Raw genomic sequence first — 18231 nt, forward strand, 5'->3', positions numbered from 1 at the left:
GTGGAATGGGAAATCTTTATGCAGTCACAAGCTACTACAGATCCACACAGCCTAATGTGACCCCTGTCACCTTAAACACACAGCTGAGTGTTGTCAACAAGCCCTTTGGTACTCAACACAAGTGTGGGGGGAGGCTGCGGAGGGAGCCCAGTCTTCAGAAACAGGCCCAGGGCTGAATTTTGCAGCATGAATAGGAGGGGGCAGCAGGAGAGAGCACCAGATGGAGGTGAGAACATGTGAGGCAGAAAGGAGGTGTGCCCATGGGAATGGCATTCATTCATTCCATAGCTCAGTCCTGCAGGCCTACTATGTGCCTGCTACCACTGCAGAGGCCTGGCCCCTTCCCTCAGGGAGCATAGACTGAGGGCTGGGGAGCTAGACAGAAATCCACTACTCAAGCAAAGCAGTAAATACTTGTCCCTTGAATTTTGGACCATGGGAGGGGCTGAGACAGAGAATAAAGAAGTGAAAGGAGGGGCTTTGATGAGAAAGCAATATTTAAACAGGCCTAGCATTAGTGGATTCAACTTTTGTGATGTGGAGGACACTCCAGACAGCGAGAACAGCATATGCAAAGGCCCTGTGGCAGACTTGCCGGCTGTAAATTAATTCTGGCATCTGTGGGTGAAGATAGTGTGTGTCTAAAAGGAGGAAAGAAGAGAACGTAGGGCTGCCCAAACAACCCCTGTGCCTTAGGTGAGCGGCCAGACCAGTGGCCCCGCCCCCTCGTGTGAGGCCTGCCCTCTAGGCAGGAAGGGGGCAGAGTCGCTGCAATCCTGCCTCTGCTTAGACCCAACCCCTCCCCCTTCCCCACCGGCTTTGCCCTCCTCTCCTCCCAACCCTCTCACCCACGTCGTTCCTCCCCCTCTAGCGGCGCCCCACCCGCCTCCCTCTCCCCGTTTTCCCTACGCCTCTGGCTATGAGCCCCCTTCCCGACCCCTCCCCAGCTCCTACCCACCCCGCTCCGTAATCCTTCCCCCTCCGGCCGTGCCCTCCTCCCCCGGGCCCGACCCCGCGCCGCCCGGCCGGAGGCCCGGGTAAGCATCTCCTAATTTTGTTCCAGAAGATAGAAAACTCTTCGTGGGCATGCTCAACAAGCAGCAGTCTGAGGACGATGTGCGCCGCCTCTTCGAGGCCTTCGGGAACATCGAGGAGTGCACCATCCTGCGCGGGCCCGACGGCAACAGCAAGGGTGCGTGGGGGCGGGGCGGGGCGGGGGCGGGGCGAGTGGGTGGGCGGGGCCGCGAGTCTCCTGCCAGCCTGAGGGCAGAGTCCAGAGCCGCCTGGGGCTTGACCCCGTCGGGCCACCGGGGCCAGGCTGCTTGGAAGGGGCGGGGCGGCCGGGCCTGGGGGAAAGAAAGGCCGCGATCCAAGCCCAGCCTGGGACGGGGCCACTTAAGGGTCCTTTCAATTGAGTCTCTGGCCGGTCCCGGTCTTTCTCTGCTCCGTGTGTGGCTCTGTGTCGGTGTCTCTCTCATTGTTTCTGTGTCTCACTCTGCTTTCTTCTGGGAGGCGCCCTCTCCCCTCGGCCCCTCCCGTGCCCCGTCTTTCAGTCCTCGCGCTTCTCTGACCTTCCTCTTGGGCCCTGGCGCCGTGGCTCAGCCTCTCCCGTCCCCCCAGGGTGCGCCTTCGTGAAGTACTCCTCGCACGCCGAGGCGCAAGCCGCCATCAACGCTCTGCACGGCAGCCAGACCATGCCGGTGAGTGCGGCGGCCCCCGGGCGGTGGGAGCACCGGGGCGTGAGGGGCCGAGACACCCCCGCCACCCCACGCATCCGCAGGGCCCCGCCTGCCCTCGCGCGCCCGGCCACAGGGTGCCAAACGCGTGCCGCGCTCACAGCCTCCCCATTAGACAGGACGGCATTGCCAGTATCCCCATTTCTCAGACACCCACACTGAGGCCCAGAGATGTTAAGGAACTGGCCCAAGGTCACCCAGATAGAAAAAGCCTGAGCAGGGGGTTTAAGACTCCAGACCCCTGGGCGAGGGTTGGTGTTGTCACCGTACCCCACCCCCACCCCCATAGCACCCCGTAGAGAGGACCGGGTGGGCCCAGGCCAGGGCGCGGAGGCGGTTGGTGCTGGTGGGCCTCACGCACAGTCCCGGCTGCAGGGAGCCTCATCCAGTCTGGTGGTCAAGTTCGCCGACACTGACAAGGAGCGCACAATGCGGCGAATGCAGCAGATGGCTGGCCAGATGGGCATGTTCAACCCCATGGCCATCCCGTTCGGGGCCTATGGCGCCTACGCACAGGCAGTAAGTGGGGGCACAGCGGGGTGGGAGCCGGGGGGACAGTTCTGGCAAATCCCAGGAAGCACTGATTGGAACTGGGAGAGAGGTTCAATGTTCTGCTGACACCACCCCCACCACCACTCATAGAAGTGTGTCCTCAGGCCTTCTGCTTACTCCTAGCAGGGGTCCCCAAAGGCCTCCTCATCCACACTTCCTCTGTAGTCCTCTCAGGCCCCACCACAGGCCCCTGGCCCATCAACTTCTTTCTTCCACATTTGGGCGGGCTCTGCCAGCATCTCCCTCAGCTGCCTCCCAGACTTGTAACCACACCCCCCACATGGGGGGCACTAAGGTAGGCCAGGGTTGCAGTTCTGAAAATGCAAGCTCGCCTCACTTCTTCAGCATTGTCCAAACTTGGCCAGTTTCATCACCCTCCCCAGTCCCCACTCACCTCCCTGAGAACCTTGGCAGTGCCTGAGGGATTACTCATGAGTCTCCTGTAGCTTCCACCCTACAGACTCCAAGTTAGGACCATTCTGAACAGAAATCCATGTCAACTTATGTCTGCAGAGGCTCATCCCTTAGGTCTCTGGAGCTTTGGATGTCACGTCTCCGTCCCCTTCCCCCACCATCTACAACTTTAGAGTCCCAAAGACCCTACTATGACTTCTGAACACAGTTTTCTCTCGGGAGGTGAGGGGGTGGTCTCTAACAGTCACTGAGAACTAGGGCAGGTATGGGGAAGGCATCAGGACTCTCTGGGGGTGGGGGTGGGGAGATGTGTCTGAGCTCCCTGGGGTTCAGGGCCTGGAAGGCTGGTCTCTGGGAGCTGAACCCTTTGGTGGGGAGGGTTGCCCCCTTGGAAGCGCATGATATTTTTTTCCCCTCCCTCTGCCCCAGCTGATGCAACAGCAAGCAGCACTAATGGCATCAGTCGCACAGGGCGGCTACCTGAACCCCATGGCTGCCTTCGCCGCCGCCCAGATGCAGCAGATGGCGGCCCTCAACATGAACGGCCTGGCAGCTGCACCCATGACCCCAACCTCAGGTGAGCGGGCAGGTACCACCACAGGGCCTGGCCCAGCAGGAAAGCAGCGGGACCCAGATCAGGACCTTGTGTGTCGCCAGTTTCGGCTACCGAGGGACCATGGTGTGTCAAGAGCACATGGTGTCTGGGCCACATCCTCTGGCAGTTTGTCTCAAAAATGTTCCATTTCCCTGTGGACCATTGGGAAGATGGGACGTGGTCCTCTTGCTGTCCATGATATGATTTCGGAGTGGTGAGAACTTCATTCCAGTTGTTTAGCCAGGTCAGGAAGCCATTCATTCTGATCTCTCGTATACGCACCCGGAAAGAAGTTGACATGAACACATCTCCCTTTGAGGTCTGTGGAGGGAAAGAGCCCCGCCCATTCTGTGGCCCTGTTTGGTCCCTGGCCCAAGCACAGAAGGAACCCCATTCTTCATTTTCCTTTAGCCCAACCTAGATTCACTGGCTTTTTCCAAGACAACTACACAACAAACAAGAGACAACTGCATGACTTACTACAGGACGCAGGGGCTGGAAACAGCCCTGCTTACAAAGCATGTTTTTAATTAGATCTTGGCTATTGTCCAGTCCAGTGATTCTCAACCAGGGCAGTTCCCCCACCCACCCCCACCCACCCCCCACCGCCAAATATCTGGCAATGTCCTGAAATATTTTTGGTTATCGCAGCTGAAGAAGGGGCTTCTACTGTAGTTGGGTAGGTAGAGACCAGGGATGCTGCTAAACATCCTATGATGCATAGGACAGCTCCCTGCAAGGCAATGTGTGGCCATAAATGTCAGTAGTTCCAAAGTTAAAAATCCCTGTCTAGCCCTAAGGGCTGGGCTCTCATTCACCAAGTTTCTTTGGCTCTCTGAACTGAGGCCATAGCAGCAACCTTACCGTCATCCAGCAGCCATTCCTTTCCCAGCTAAAGGCTATAAAAGACTGTGTCATCTCTAGCCCCAGCTTGAGCACCACCCCACAGCTCTGATCCCCAACTTAGGGACACTCCTGGTGGCCTCAGGTCCTCATCCACAGAGAGACCCTGCTTCCTACATGAAGAGAAAGGCCCTTTCCAGCTTCTGGGGACTCAGTACAATCACCATGCTATCCACACCTTGGTTTCCACCCACCTGGCGTAGGGAGGACACAGCATATTGTCATCTGACCCCAACTTTACCCTCGCCACAATGACCATCACTACTGTCTTAACTGGAGGAGGCCAGGGTGTCTACTTTGTATATGAATAAGGCTGAGTCTGGACTCTGCAAAGGCCTTTCTCCCCCAATGAAAGGCAACACCACAGTTAAGACATCCTCCACCTGAGTATCAAGACTCCCTCATGGGGAGGCAGATCAGCCCCTCAATGATCAAATCAAGATAGCAGAGAGCAGAGCCATAGCTTAGAAATCCCTTGGTGGCTAAGCAAAGACCGGTCCATCCCGACTTAGCTGGGGTGAGCAAGAATCATAGAAAAAGACTAAAGGAAGCCCAGTTGTGGTCAAAGTCAAGGGCACTTAGAGGTCTATGTGCTGCAGGTCCAAGATCAAGCAGTCAGTGGTCAAGGGAAGTCTTTATGGGATAGGCGAGACTTGGACTCTACTTTGAAGTATAGGTATTGTTGGGATGAGTAGAGTCATTGCATATAGGGAGATAACCCAAGGCCTGATTCACAGGTAGGATCGAGTTGATGTGTGAGGTCCAAGTCTACCCCCAGGTCCTTGGAGCCAGCGGGGTGGAGGTGCCTGGGTTGGCCTTCATCACCTTTGTTCTGCTTGCCTCCCCTCTCCCACCCCTCTTCACCTCTGGAACCAGGTGGCAGCACCCCTCCGGGCATCACTGCACCAGCCGTGCCTAGCATCCCATCCCCCATTGGGGTGAATGGCTTCACCGGCCTCCCCCCACAGGCCAATGGGCAACCTGCTGCGGAAGCTGTGTTTGCCAATGGCATCCACCCCTACCCAGGTAAGTACATCTGGTAGCTTTTCCTTCTCTATGCAACACACTGTTCATCCATTCTGTCCCTGCCTTTGCTGTTATAACAGGGAATGCGTGGCTCCCTGCCCTCTGTTCCTTGGTGGAACCCCAAATGTGATCAGGGAGAGCCAGCCTACTTCCCTCCTTCAGGGAACTCCTGATGGAAGAGAGGACAGATCCCTGCGGGTTTGTCAATCTGATGTGTGAGAAAAAAACCCATCCTGGGGCTCCCTCAGGAGAGAAAGGAGAATAGATGAATTGTCCAACCGGGCAGAGAGAGGCTAGTAACTGTAAATTCCTTGAGAGTGAATATAACCCAAAAGAAGTGAGGGGATAGAAGCTAAAAGAATAATCACATTTAGTATTAAGTAGGAAAAGACTTTGGGGAAGGAAGTGGCGGTATATAGATTGGCAGTCTGGCTAGTACCTACCAGTCCGGTCCCCCTGGTGCATACAAAACCACGGTCAGCACTTTGGACAGAGGATCAGAACATTGGACAGCTCCTGGGTCCCACTCGCAAGAATCCCTGCACACAAGAAGATCCCGGAAGCCTGTTTCTGATAAACTTTGTTCCTCTAAAGCTTAGCAGTTCTCCTGTGGTAAGAGTGTCCAGGTGAACTGAAGCAGCTCCTTTCTCTGGTCTTAAGGACGGACTGGCATCGGAGCTGGGAAGCTGGGCCCGAAGCCCTAGGTAGTCTGGCAAGAGGCAGTGTAATAGAGATGAGGAGAGCGCTGTCCTCCTTCCTGGAGGGCAGGTGATGAGGTCACAGAGTCCCCATAAGTACCAGTAAGTGCCCAGTCTGTGACAGATGAAAGGGGGTCCCCAGAAGGAGGGCAGGACAGGGGCCTATCTCCTGGGAGGTCAGCATCCCGTCAGGAATGTGCATCAACAGAATAAGGAGGTGATGAGGTGGAGCAGAGTTTGCTCAGGAGTCCGTGTTCTCTGACTTGAGATGCTTGAGAGTTCAGATGAAGGGAGAGTTCATCCTGTAGGCTGAAGAAGCCCAACCGAGCTTCCTGCGGGGGCATCCAGATCAAACACGAGGTATGGAGGAGCCAGGAGCACACTGCGGTGGAGGGGCTGTCCTGGCAGGGGCAGGGGTGGTAAGGAGGTTGGCCGAACTAGAGCAGAGGAGGGCAGCCTTGGCGGGGCAGAGTAGTGCTTCCCACTCTGGTTGCCCATCAGAATCTACTGTGTGGCTTTGTAAAATCACAGACGCCCAGAGATGTCAGCATCTGGAGTGAGGCCTAGACATCCAGAGAATATAAAAGTTCTACCAGCAGCAGAGTACAAGGTCACTGTGCCACAGAGGAAAAGAGGGGAATTTCCTGACTTTGAACTTGGAGTTGTTCTTCACCCCGTCCCAGTGCTTCTCCCACAACGCATCCCTCAGTGCATAGTGAAAAGGCCAGAGAAGCCTAGAGAATGAAGTGACAGAGCCTGGAGGGGGATCTGGAGTGCTGGGAGGGGCTGGCAGGCTGGAGTTGGGAGAGACCCCCCCTCATCTCAGGTTCCTGGGCTCCTCCTCACTCAGGCTCGTGGCCTGGGAGATACAGTCCCCAGCACATCTGGGTGGTTTCAGCACCCTGCCCTTCCCTGCCCACAAGCCCATCTGGATCTCTGGATTTTGACAAACCTGTTCCTTCCCCACCCCCACCAGCATCTGTGAGCTACTTCCCTCATGGAATTTGGAAATGTTTCTCTCCCCCATTTGTAACAATCTGCCACATCCCATAAACAATCCCCTGCCAGAGCAGGAGGGAGGGATGGAGGGAAGGAAAGAAAAAAAGTAGTGCATTAAAAAAATTAATTTACCATCTTTAAGTGCGGAGTTTGGAACTGCCGTAATGAGCGAGATCCTTCAAAGTGCTCAGTCTTCGGCAGTTACTAATGAGGTCATTACGCAGAGAAGTCGAAAGGGTCTCAGAAATGTGTTCTCCACTTCTGAGCCCCAGGTAGCTTCTCTGCTCTCCCCTCTTGCTCATCGAGATCATGCTGGAAGCACACAGTGGGGCTTTTACTGCCACATAACACCCCTGAAGAGGTGGCTGTTACACATGATAAGGACTGCTCCTTCCTTCCCTATGTCACAGTATTTGCTAAGAGCTTGCTATGATGCAGGCTCTGTGCTGGGGCAGCTGCCATGTAAGCTATGCCGGTTATATTTTGCCCAGGGCACCAAACTGTGCCCAGAGAAGAGAGAGCTTTTTTCTAATTGGCATAAAGGTTGGGCAGCTGAGCAGACAAGAGGACAAGCAAGATGTGGCCCTCCCTCCAGGGAGCTGAGGCTGGTGGGAGAATCAGGCAGAGGGAGCAGGAGGCCACCGTGCCACGTGCCACCACCACCTCCACGTCCTCGCCACTGGGAGCTCCAGCGTCCACCGTGGGGGAAATAGAGGGACAGGGTTTTGTCCTGGACAACCCCAGTCAGGAAGGAGCCTGCATCCTTTCCCATCTGAGCAGCTCCCCACTCTGAGCAGTGCCCTCCTGGGCCTAGTGCCCCTGCTGCCACCCACATTCTCTCTAAGGACCTCTGCCCCAGGACTTCCCCTTGCCCCCCTGACACCCAGCTGCTGTTGTTCTAGTGTGATGTTACTGAGAGGTTCAGGGAGGAGAGCGCAGGAGGGAAGTTTGGGAATTCTTCCTGGCGTATGGGCCCCAAAGCCTGGCACTGCCAGTTAGCTTCGCTGGCCTAGGTCACCAGGCAGATAAGCCTGGATAGTTTTCTTTCTGCCTCCCTGTGTTCTCCAGTTTGCCTCAAGTACACTGAGACTGGATCCGTCCCCACCCACCTCCCTGGGCCCTCAAGGGCAGCCCACTCCTGCTTCAGTCATCACTGGCCTTGGTCCGCAGTGGCAGTGCCCACCATTGCTTCATGCTCCCCCCAGGCTTCTGCCCACTGCCTCTGCAGATACAACAAAGGCAACAGAAGTGAACCAGGCAGTCCAGCTTCCCTGGGTTTCTTGCCAAAGTATCAGCCCAAGGGTCGCCTCGCACTGGACAGTAGAAGTCCCAGTCATGAGGTCAGGTGTTAGAAGGTCCTTGGTCTTCTGGTTCTTTGGTGTCTGCGGGCACTGTGTGTGGTCAGTCCTACTAAGGGCGTGCCCAGGAATGAAGGACCTCTGTGCCTTGTGCAAGCTCCCTAAGAATTTGGGAGGGCGTGGCTGGCCCAGGAGGAATGCCAGGACGGGGCCTCTATGCCCTTTTTTCCCTCCAGCTGGGCGCTGCCCCTGAGTTCTGCTGGGCTAAGTGAGGAGCCCACCCACCTGCTGGCCTCTAGCCCCCTTGCCCGCTTTTCCACGGCCCTTCTCCAGGGCCAGGTCCCTCAGGTGTCTCCCCACCAAGCCCTTCCTGGTCGAGCCTTCCTCTGGTGTCTCCTTCCCAGCCCTTCCCAGCCTTCTGCAGGAAACACCTGTCTCACCCCCCGCCAAGCCAGCGGCAGCCCGCCTCCCCCAGCCAGGGTGAGCAGCCTTGCACCCTGCTCAGGGCCCAGGCTGCGGAAGGAGGAGCCCCCATTCAGGGTTCCGGCCTCAGATGCCCTGCCCGGACAGAGGCCGCGGTGGCTGGGGAGGCAGTGCAGCTGCGGCGGCATCTCCAGGGGTGTGGTGGGGGAGGGGTGGCTTGGGTGGGCGTTGCTGACCTCTGCCCCCTTGGCTCCCCTGCAGCGCAGAGCCCCACCGCCGCGGACCCCCTGCAGCAGGCCTACGCCGGAGTGCAGCAGTATGCAGGTCGTTAGTATCCACGCGTCCCCCCCACGGCCCCCCGGGCTGCGCGCACCTCCCCATGCCCGGGCGCCGGTGCCCCTCCCCACCCAGGCCTGGGCCTAGCACTGTGAGGGAGGGGGGAGCAGGGCAAGACTGGCCGTGAGCTGTGCTAGAAGGAGGGAGACTTACACTGACAGAGACTACCCCCCACCCCCACCCCTGCCAGGCTGCCTCCCTCTCTGCGGGCGCCCCTTGGCGGTCGGGCAGAGCTTACCTAACCCTAACCCATCGCGGCAGGGGTGGGTGGTCAGAACTTGCAATGAGCCGGGCTAAGCTTTAACCTTGCTGTGAAGTGACTCACCTCTGAGGCCAGGTTTCCCTCTGCCCTGGTGCTGCCAGGGCTGGTTTGTCCAGGAGCAGCAAGCCTCCCAGCACTGGGGGGAGGTCAGAGCTGGGTGCCACTGGCCCGGAAAGCACAGGGGCCTGGGTTTGAGGGAAGGGAAGCAGTTTCCATCCGCCCATGCCCCAGCCATACACAGGCAACAGGAGTGGTGCCCAAGCAAGGAGGACAGGGAACAAGGGAGGATAGGCAGCCAGAGGTGGAAAACAGGAGAGGCCAGCAGATGGCCTTGGGTCACTGAATGGGAAGGTGATGAGCTACTGTAGGAAGCCCAAGGCCAGCTGTCAGCCACGCTTTTCTCCCTCCTCCGGGCTGGGCAACACACACACACACACACACACACACACACACACACACACCCCAAAATCATCCCCACCCAGCCAGTGTCCTGTTGTCTGGCCTGGTCAGGGTCCCTCCTCTCTGTGTTTAGAAGAGCCAGCAATGTCTCCCCTGAGGGTGCTGGGGGCTGCCTGGCACCATGTGGACCCGGATGAGCTGGATCTCACATCTGGAGTCCAGGGGACTCTCTCTTCCTCACCTGCTGAGCCCCTCTGATGCCCTTTGGAAGCCAGGCCAGGCTGAGGAGGGGGCTAGCCACTCCTGTCCCACCTCTGACCCCTTCCAGTTGAATATAGAAAGCATCAGATTTGTTCAGCTCAGTCCTCCGCCCTGGGGAACGACACTGGCAGGATCCCAGAGGCCAAGCTCACACCTAGGGTGGCTCCCCACCTCCCCGGCAGGCGCCGCCTGCTCAGGAGTGAGGGTGCGTGCCCCAGAATTAGCCGTGGCTCAGAGAAGGGGAAACCTGTGGGCTCCAGCTGGTGTGGGGTGATCCTCTCCAGGGCATTCTGATGTTTTTGATTATCTCTTATTGTGGGTTATCCACACACGTGGGTTGTGCAGTGTTGCAGATTAAACTCACCTCCCCCATGTACACTCCGGCACACACCAGCACACACACACCCCAGCACACACACACACACACATTCTAGCCTTCCCTTTGCTGTTTCTCCTTCATTACTGCTGAAAACTGGCTTTATCTTAAAAATGCATTTTTTCTGGTCTGCTTTTACTGCGCAACACTGAAATGTCTCTCTTTCTTCCTGCTTCTCACCCTGTCTCTCTCCGTGTCACTGTCACCGTCTCTCGCTCTTGCCTCTTCTCTTTGGCCCTCCAGCAGCCGCCTACCCTGCTGCCTATGGTCAGATAAGCCAGGCCTTTCCTCAGCCACCTCCAATGATCCCCCAGCAACAGAGAGAAGGTGAGTCAGTGAGCGGGGCTCCTTTGCCCTCCCCCCTTCTCTCCCCAAAGAGGCTTCTCACCTGGAGCTTTGGCGGGGGTGTTCCGTTGACAAGGTGACCACGTCTGTGCATTGTGTTGAGGGTGAGGGGAGCCTGCGGGCTGGTGAGAGGCGGAGGTCTCCAATCCAAGCGCAGAGGTGCACTCTCACAGGCAGCTCTGCAAACCCAAGTGGAGGGAGGTCAGGAAGGGGGGGTCCCTGGGGAGGCAGGGTCCAGGAATCTCCCCTCCCGCAGTGGGCGGTGTTTGTCCAGTGGCAAGGAGGGGAGACTAGGAATGGTGGCGGGCGGGAGTGGGGAGGCCAGTTCATCACGGACAGAGGCTGTATGGTCTAGGCGAACAGGAGAGGCAGCTGGAGCTCCCAGGGCAGGACTCCACGGGCAGGTGAGGGGATGGGGTGCCCCAGGGAAGGCCTCGTAAAAGAAGGGGATCCTGGAGAGCCACATCCCGAGGCCCTGGTGTGAACAGGGCAGCAAGGCCAGTGGGCCTCGGGAGGCTGGAACCTTGTAAAGAACCTCAGAGCCCTCCCATTCCAGAGTCCGGAGCCCCGCAGGAGCTGGATAACACGCCCACACGTGGGGGTGCAGGGATGCTCACAGAGCTCAGTTTGATGGGGTCCTGTCTCTCCACCCCATGAAAAGGGTCACCCTGCCAGTGAGGCCACCACACCTACCCCAGTAGCCTGCATGGCCAGGGGTTTCCAGTGGTTTCCAGATCGCTGGCTCGTAGCGCCTGCAGCAGACTGTCCCAGAGCTGTGGGATGCGGGCTAGTCCTGGAAACGACCCCAGGGTGGGCTGGTCCAAAGCCCTGTGGTCAGACAGGCCCCGTCCGGGCCACAGAGCCTGGACAGCTGAAAGCCTGGTCTTTGAAGCAAACCCTTCTGGGTCTGACTGCCAGCTCAGCCTCTGATGTCTCAGCCTCGGTGTCCTCACCTGTACAATGAAGACAGTGGAGATCATTCCCGAGAGGGGTGTGAGCATCAGCTCAAGTCTGCCTTCCAAACTCTAGCAGTCGCCTGCGGATTTCTCACTGTGCACACAGCCCTCCCTGCACCGGTCTGTCACCCTCTCCAAAGTTGTACTAGAGGCATTATCTTAGCTCACACGCATCAGGCAGCTCCCAAGATCTGTGTCGTCACCTCCCCAGGCCCGTGAGGATCAGGCTGCAGAAACCCTGAGGGGTGCACAGTGGGGCCCCTGCTGCAGCTCCGAGTCACACCTGGGCCCATCGGTGAAGCAGGTCCTGCAGCCTGTCCTGCGCCTGCCCGCCTCCCTCCAGGCCATGGCTTCCAGCACCACATCAGTCGGGTCAGAGCCACAAGCAGTGCGGTGCAGGAGTCCCAGCGTTGCCCATCCCAGGCCCAGAACAGAGAACCAAGGGCCCTTACTGCTTTTGCTACCCCACTGGCTTCAGGCTGACCCACCCTCACCTCGTAGTCAGTGCCCTGCCTCACTCTGGCCTGTGGCTCAGAGGTCTCTAAACCCTGCCCCCCCCACCACACACACACACACACACACACACACACACACACACACACACAGACACACACAGAGCTGCAGGTCAGTGCTGCTCCGACCGACACACGTGACAGCCCCTACCACTGGCCTTAAATCCCGTCGCTCCATCTGCTCCCTGCCCCATCCCCTACCTCACATTTTGTGCCAACCCCCCTGAACTCTTTCACATACCTTCTCTCCATCTCCAAGCAGCATTAGCTCCCCTCGCCCCCGTGCCTGGCTCCCTAGAGCAGACCCTGTGTGGCCAGTCCCCACTCTAGCCTCCCCTCAAGCAGGGGGATCTCCCACTGTTGTCCCCATGCTCCCTGACTTCAGTTCCCTGGGGGAGCAGGGCATGGGGAAGGGGTGAGACGTGAACCCAGACCCCTATAGCAACACATACACACAAGGGTAAGCTCACGGTGCTGGAAGTGGGGTCTTCAGGGAGGTCATGGGGGGTCCTGAAGGATGAGGTCTTCAGCATGTAGAGACGGGGAGACGGGCATGCAAGGCAGGGAGACAGCAGGAGCAGAGGACTAGGAGCTGCAGAGTATGAGGTGAGCCTGGCAGGAACGAGAAGGCTGTGTTCCTCCAGCCATGCCAGGGCTTAGCCTCTTTCCACCGTGGTCACCTCCCCTTGTGTCATGCCACTGAAATACCAGGACACGCTGGTTGCTGGGCAGGACCCTCCTTCCGGCTCCCTTGTCTTTGAGCTGAGCCTGAAAAGAGATGCCGGCAGCTCCGGAGGCTGTCTGCCCACAGACTGGTCCAGGTTACTGTGCCAGGGGCTGCAGTGTGGTCCAGGCCAGTCACTTTCTTTCTCTGGAGCTCTGTTTCACCATTTCTCAGGAGGCTGGGTTGGACCAGATTGATCTACAAAGTTCTGCGATTGTGCCATCTGGACGCTCTATAATCTGGGAATTAGGGAATGTACTGAGGGCTCTGGGGTAGCCCGAGTAGGCCCATGTGTAGGTTCACTGTTGAGGGATGAGCAGCAGGGTGCTAGGCTGGGGCTCAGCCACACACTATGCTGATGGGACTGAGCCCAGAGCTCTGCCCTCGAAGGCTCCTTGTCTCTTCAAGGAAAACAGAAGTAACATCCGCACAAAGCAGCTTGCGGAACTTGAACTTGTAGGGAGGGCCCCAAGTTCAAGGTGGGTGTCAGCACGGGGCTGAGGTGTCCTGGAAGCCTGGAAGAATGGGGATGGGAGGAGGAGGGAAGGCATGTGCTGGGAGAGGGGAGTAGGAGGATGGAGGAAGACAAATGCCCCTTTCCCTAGAGAGCGCTCCCTTTTGGGTGAAGAGAAAGCTTCGCAGACCTAACAGAGAAAGAGCCTCAGACTGCAGAATACAGGCTGTGGGAGCCTCAAGAAGGCAGAGGGTGTGCGAGGATCTGGGTGAGGGTCCTGGGGGAGGTGCGGCTTAGATTAGGCCTGCAAGTTGGTTCCTGTCCCAAGGGGACTCACATCTAGCTGGGGACCATCAAGGGACGCATTCACAGGGTGTGAACCAGTGAGAATATGCCATGGTTGGAAGGGACAGGGTGAGGGGAGGGCCACCAGAGCTTGGGGACCGAGCACTGGGACCCCTGGCAGTGGGTGAGGGACCTCGTTTGCGCCGGTTTCCGAAAGCGCCGTCAGCTGGAAGAGCCAGCGGCCCAGGAAGAGGAGGCCAGAAGGCGAGGATGGGCAGATGGTGCAGGGCGGGGACCAGGGCCAAGGAAGTCATGGGTTCAGAGGGAGGCTTTGGTGTTCAGAGGACTCTAAGCATCAGCTGTGCGCCTCAAGGCGGTGGAAATAGATGGAGGGAGGAAGTTAGGAGGTGGGGAGGGGAGGGGAGAGGAAGAAAAGGGCGGAGAGACTCTAGAGCTGATGCTTTGCTCCAGAACTGGGTTATCTGGCAGCCTCACGTGACCCAGAGAACCAGGGTTCTGGCTGGGAACGCCACACATCAGCCCACATCGGTGCCTTACAGTCTTCACTTCTAAGCTCCTGCCTAGTTTCTAGCAGCTTCTGATCAGAACCTCATTCTTATCCAACTCTTGGCAAGTGCAGCTGTTTCCTCTGCATGTCCTCCATAGGCTGGAAACACATTGAAATGTCCGCACTTTAAAAGGTTAAGTTATATGTGGCATACTCTATTTTAGATGGCAGGAAAAAAACGAAGCAGCTTGGAGAGATTTCCCATTCAAAGAGTTAAAATTAAGTATTTTGGTCATTGAAAAAGAAACATGTACATCTTTAGCTATCTGGAAACTTCAGAAATGCAAAGACCTTAGCGGGCACTGAGATGAATGACAGGTGGATAGCGAGAGGAGGGCACAGGCTATGGAGGCAGACAGCCTGGGTCTGTGCTCATATCCTGGCTCCATCGCCTGCTAGCTATGTGACTTGGCAGGTGACTTAACCTCTCTGGCCTCAGTTTTCTCATCTGTGAAGTGGGGATGACAGTAGCCTCAGGGCTGCTGTAAGGATTCAGTGAATTAACATACACGTGAAGTGTGTAGAACAGTCTGGCACGTACTTCATGCTATGGAAGTAGCAGGGCTGTTATTGTTGTAATGAAATGGGGAGCCTTTTATATCATGAGGCTCGTGGTACCCTGGTTCGCGGGTATCCCATCACGGAGCCTTGTAGTGAAGCCCCTTCTGCTCACCTGGCCTGCTGGAGGAGGTGGGATAAATCTTGGTTTCTGCCTTAAAGATCAGGGCTGACTTTAAGGTTCAGGGCAGTGGAGGGCAGGGCCACTGCGGACCGGATGGGAAGGAGTGGCTGCAGGCCAGGAGGAGGATGGGGATTTCGGGCTCCAGAGTCCTGTCCATGGGGGGTGAAGTGAGGCTTCCAGAGGCACCAGCCCCTTAGGCACGGCTGCCCCAGTGCAGTTCCCTCCATCCTCCCCTGAGCAGGGGCCAGGCGGGTCGCCCTACCCCTGCCTCTCCTCAGCATCTCACCTCCATGGCTGATCAGGCCTTGGCACCTTCACCCCATTCACTGGCTGACTCCACCCCAGAGGCCTAGAGTTGCCAGGCACCCAGTTGCAGATCCATTTTGCAGAAAAGGCCACTGAGGTGCAGAGAGGTTCAATGACTTGCCCAAGGGCAGAGCAGAGACGAGAGCTCAGACCCAGGGCTCAGCAGCGCCCCCTTTTCCGTGGCCGCTTTTGGATCTTGGATGAGACTCCCCGCTCCTAACCTCGCCCCCACCCCTCCCCGCTGCCGCTGCCTAACTCGCTCACCTCTCCTCTGTCTCTCTCTTCCCCCCCCCCCGCCATCCCTCCTCCCCTGCCCCCCCCCCCCCCCCCCGCAGGGCCCGAGGGCTGTAACCTGTTCATCTACCATCTGCCCCAGGAGTTTGGGGACGCTGAGCTGATGCAGATGTTCCTCCCTTTCGGTAATGTCATCTCCTCGAAAGTGTTTGTGGATCGGGCGACTAACCAAAGTAAATGCTTTGGTGGGTAAAGATAACAAACCAACTTCACCTAGGACAGGGCGGTGCTCGCACCACTTTACTGGTGTCCAACTGCTTTTAACCTTCTCCTTCACTTCACCCTCACCCCAAGTGCTCCCTGTGCCCAGCCTCCAGCCTCCATCTCTCACCCCTCTTATCTCTTCTGTTCTTTTGGCTTCTTGGCTTTCTCAACCCCACCCCTACCCCATCCAGCCCCCCAGAGATAGTCTCCCCTCCCAGGCAAAAAGCTCCATTCCCCCTGACTGAGAAGGGGAAGGGACCCTTGGGCAGGGCTGGAGGGGCAGGGTGCAGAGCCTGGCAACACCCATTCTCCCAGCACCCCTCTCCTCTCAAAGTCACAGTGCCCTGGGGTAAAAGCCGAGCATGATCCTTGGGTTGGGGGGTCCGTCTAGCCGAGGCCCCTACCCCGCCGGCCCCTTGGCCTCCTTTGTCCTGCCCTTGCCCCCCTTCTCTGTCTACCTTGCTCTTTGCCTCCCTCTTGCCATCCAATGAACACCCCCACCCCCACCCCTTCAGGCCACAAGAGCCAAATTGTTGAGGAATCAGGAAGAGGAAACTAGTCCCTGCCCTCAGGAGGCCTCGGGTCTGAACTTAGATGAAAATCACACCTATTCAACGGCAGTGAAATCTGCGAGGCACCAAGTAATGGAGGAAGGAGAAAGGCTGGTGGATGCAAATAGACATAAAAGAAGGGGAGGGAATTCCAGGCAGGGGGAATAGAATGGATGAGGGCATGGGGGCTGGGAGGAGAAGAACCAAAAGTTAGTGGATGAGGAAGCAGAGGCTTTGGGGAGCAAGGAAGTTTCAGGGGAGACCAGCTGTGAGGGAGGGTCTGTGCTGGGGAGGGTTTCAACCATTCAGGTGGAGATGCGTCATGGGGTGTGGTAGGTAGTGGAAGATGGTGGGGGTAACAGGTAAATTCTCCTGGGCAGGGTGTTAGATGGGAGATAAGGACTTGGGAGGATCTAGGAGTATGGCTGTCATGTAAAACACAGGATGCCCGGTTAAATCAAATTTTGGATAAACAATGGATACATTTTTAGTATATATATGTCCCATGCAATATTGGGGATATACTTATACTAAAAAAGTATTCATTGTTTATCTGAAATTCCAATTCAACTGGGCATCCTGAGTTTCAATTTGCTTCAGACCTCCTGGAAACCCACCTCATCCCCACATCTCTCCTCTCCACTCTTCCTTAGCCCTTCTCCCACCCCTTCTGCCTCCATGAGAGCTTCTTTCTGGGGCCAGACCCACTCATGATTCCCCAAGGACTGAGGAGTCCAGTCCGCAGAGAGCTGAGTCAGCCAGAAGCTCAGAATCTCCAGGTTGACTTCCAGATTCTGGGGCCCTGAGGACAGAGTAGGCTCCTGCTCTGGCCAGGGAACCTGGGTCCCCCTTTGGGGGTGGGGGAGGGGAGAAGGTACAAAAGTGCAGAAGCACCAGGAAGCACATGTTAAGGAGATTCCAGTTTGGAGACCAGCTTTCCAGGACCAGGAAGGGCTTCAGGCAGGAAAGCATGTTCCCAAAGGCAGTCCAGATCTTTGCACATGGTCCCTTCCCCTCTGGCAGCTGCCACTGAAAATTCGTGGTACTTCAGAGGCATAGAGTTGCCCCAGCAGCTCATTTCTCTGGGGGATGGGAAAACAAGGCAAAAGGAAGAGACTGGTTTGCACCCCTCCACTGTTTGACTGGTGTTTCTTCTGATGAATTATGATTACGTATGTGAAAACAACAAACTGGAGTTCAGCTGTATTTGCTCTCTAAGTAAGCCTCAGATGTTCCGTAAATCAGAAGAAAACTGTGAAGCGCCCAGAATGAGCTGGGCACCCAGGCTGGAGCAGGCTCAGTCTGCAGCCATTTCCTCGCACATTTGTGCTGTGCTCGTCCCTAGAGCTGGCCCCAGACTACCCTTGCCATTAGCTCATTCAAGTTCTCCAGCAAAGGCCCTGCTTTTTCTGGAAATCCTCCCATATACCTCTACTCTGGCTCTTTCCTCTCTTCCTGAGCGAACGTCTAGCGCTGAACATCCACCAGCTTTGAGAAAGGACAGGCTCCCACCAAGCTGTTGGCCCAGCGGCTCCTCCGTCAGCCTCTTGGGTTCCCCACCTCACTCTGGCAGCCCAGCCTGTGCAGCTCTCCCCAGCAAGCACGCACTCAAGGGCAAGTTTACTCTCTGGGCCTCAGTGTCCTCATTTGTGGAATGGGGATTTCAGCAGTCAGCTCTCAGCAATTCTGTGAAGGTTACATGAGATGGTCCATGTGAGGGACCTGGCCAGAGCAGACCCTCAGGAGGTGCTAGGGCCCCCTTTCTTCCCCAAAGGAAGGGCCGTTTTGCTGCACATGGAGTCCTCTGTTAAATGAACTCCTCAAAGGCCCCGCTTACTCTTTATAAGCAAAAACAGAATCTTCCAGAGGCCTTCATGAGCATATGTGCAGCACAAATGGTTCCTGCATTGGAAGAAGGACTGGAGGGCCACTAGGAAAGCATCCTACCTGCATAGTCTCCCGCGGGCTGGAAGCCAGGAACCTTCTCAGGAGTGGGAGGAATGGGGTAAGGGGCTCTGGGAGAAGGGACACAGCCCTGGAAACCGTGAACATGAGAGATGGTGCCCAGAGCC

At 57.0% G+C, this 18231-nt stretch overlaps 1 protein-coding gene across 13 annotated transcripts in view; it reads left to right on the top strand.

Annotated features, from left to right (window-relative positions):
* The window catches only part of CELF4 (CUGBP Elav-like family member 4), a 295827-nt gene that overhangs the window by 264448 nt on the left and 13148 nt on the right, over window positions 1–18231 (top strand). For 3 of the 13 annotated variants that reach the window (XM_057699751.1, XM_057699757.1, XM_057699749.1), the window contains exons 4-11: window positions 1064–1192; window positions 1621–1700; window positions 2112–2255; window positions 3132–3279; window positions 5077–5226; window positions 8906–8971; window positions 10522–10605; window positions 15446–15529. In XM_057699751.1, coding sequence (XP_057555734.1) covers window positions 1064–1192; window positions 1621–1700; window positions 2112–2255; window positions 3132–3279; window positions 5077–5226; window positions 8906–8971; window positions 10522–10605; window positions 15446–15529 — 885 coding nt within the window. The remainder of the gene's footprint in view (window positions 1–1063; window positions 1193–1620; window positions 1701–2111; window positions 2256–3131; window positions 3280–5076; window positions 5227–8905; window positions 8972–10521; window positions 10606–15445; window positions 15530–18231) is intronic. The other 10 variants (XM_057699754.1, XM_057699750.1, XM_057699752.1 and 7 more) reach the window with 7 other exon arrangements.

This window comes from Hippopotamus amphibius, chromosome 11 (genome assembly GCF_030028045.1).
Source record: "Hippopotamus amphibius kiboko isolate mHipAmp2 chromosome 11, mHipAmp2.hap2, whole genome shotgun sequence".
NCBI lineage: Eukaryota > Metazoa > Chordata > Mammalia > Artiodactyla > Hippopotamidae > Hippopotamus > Hippopotamus amphibius.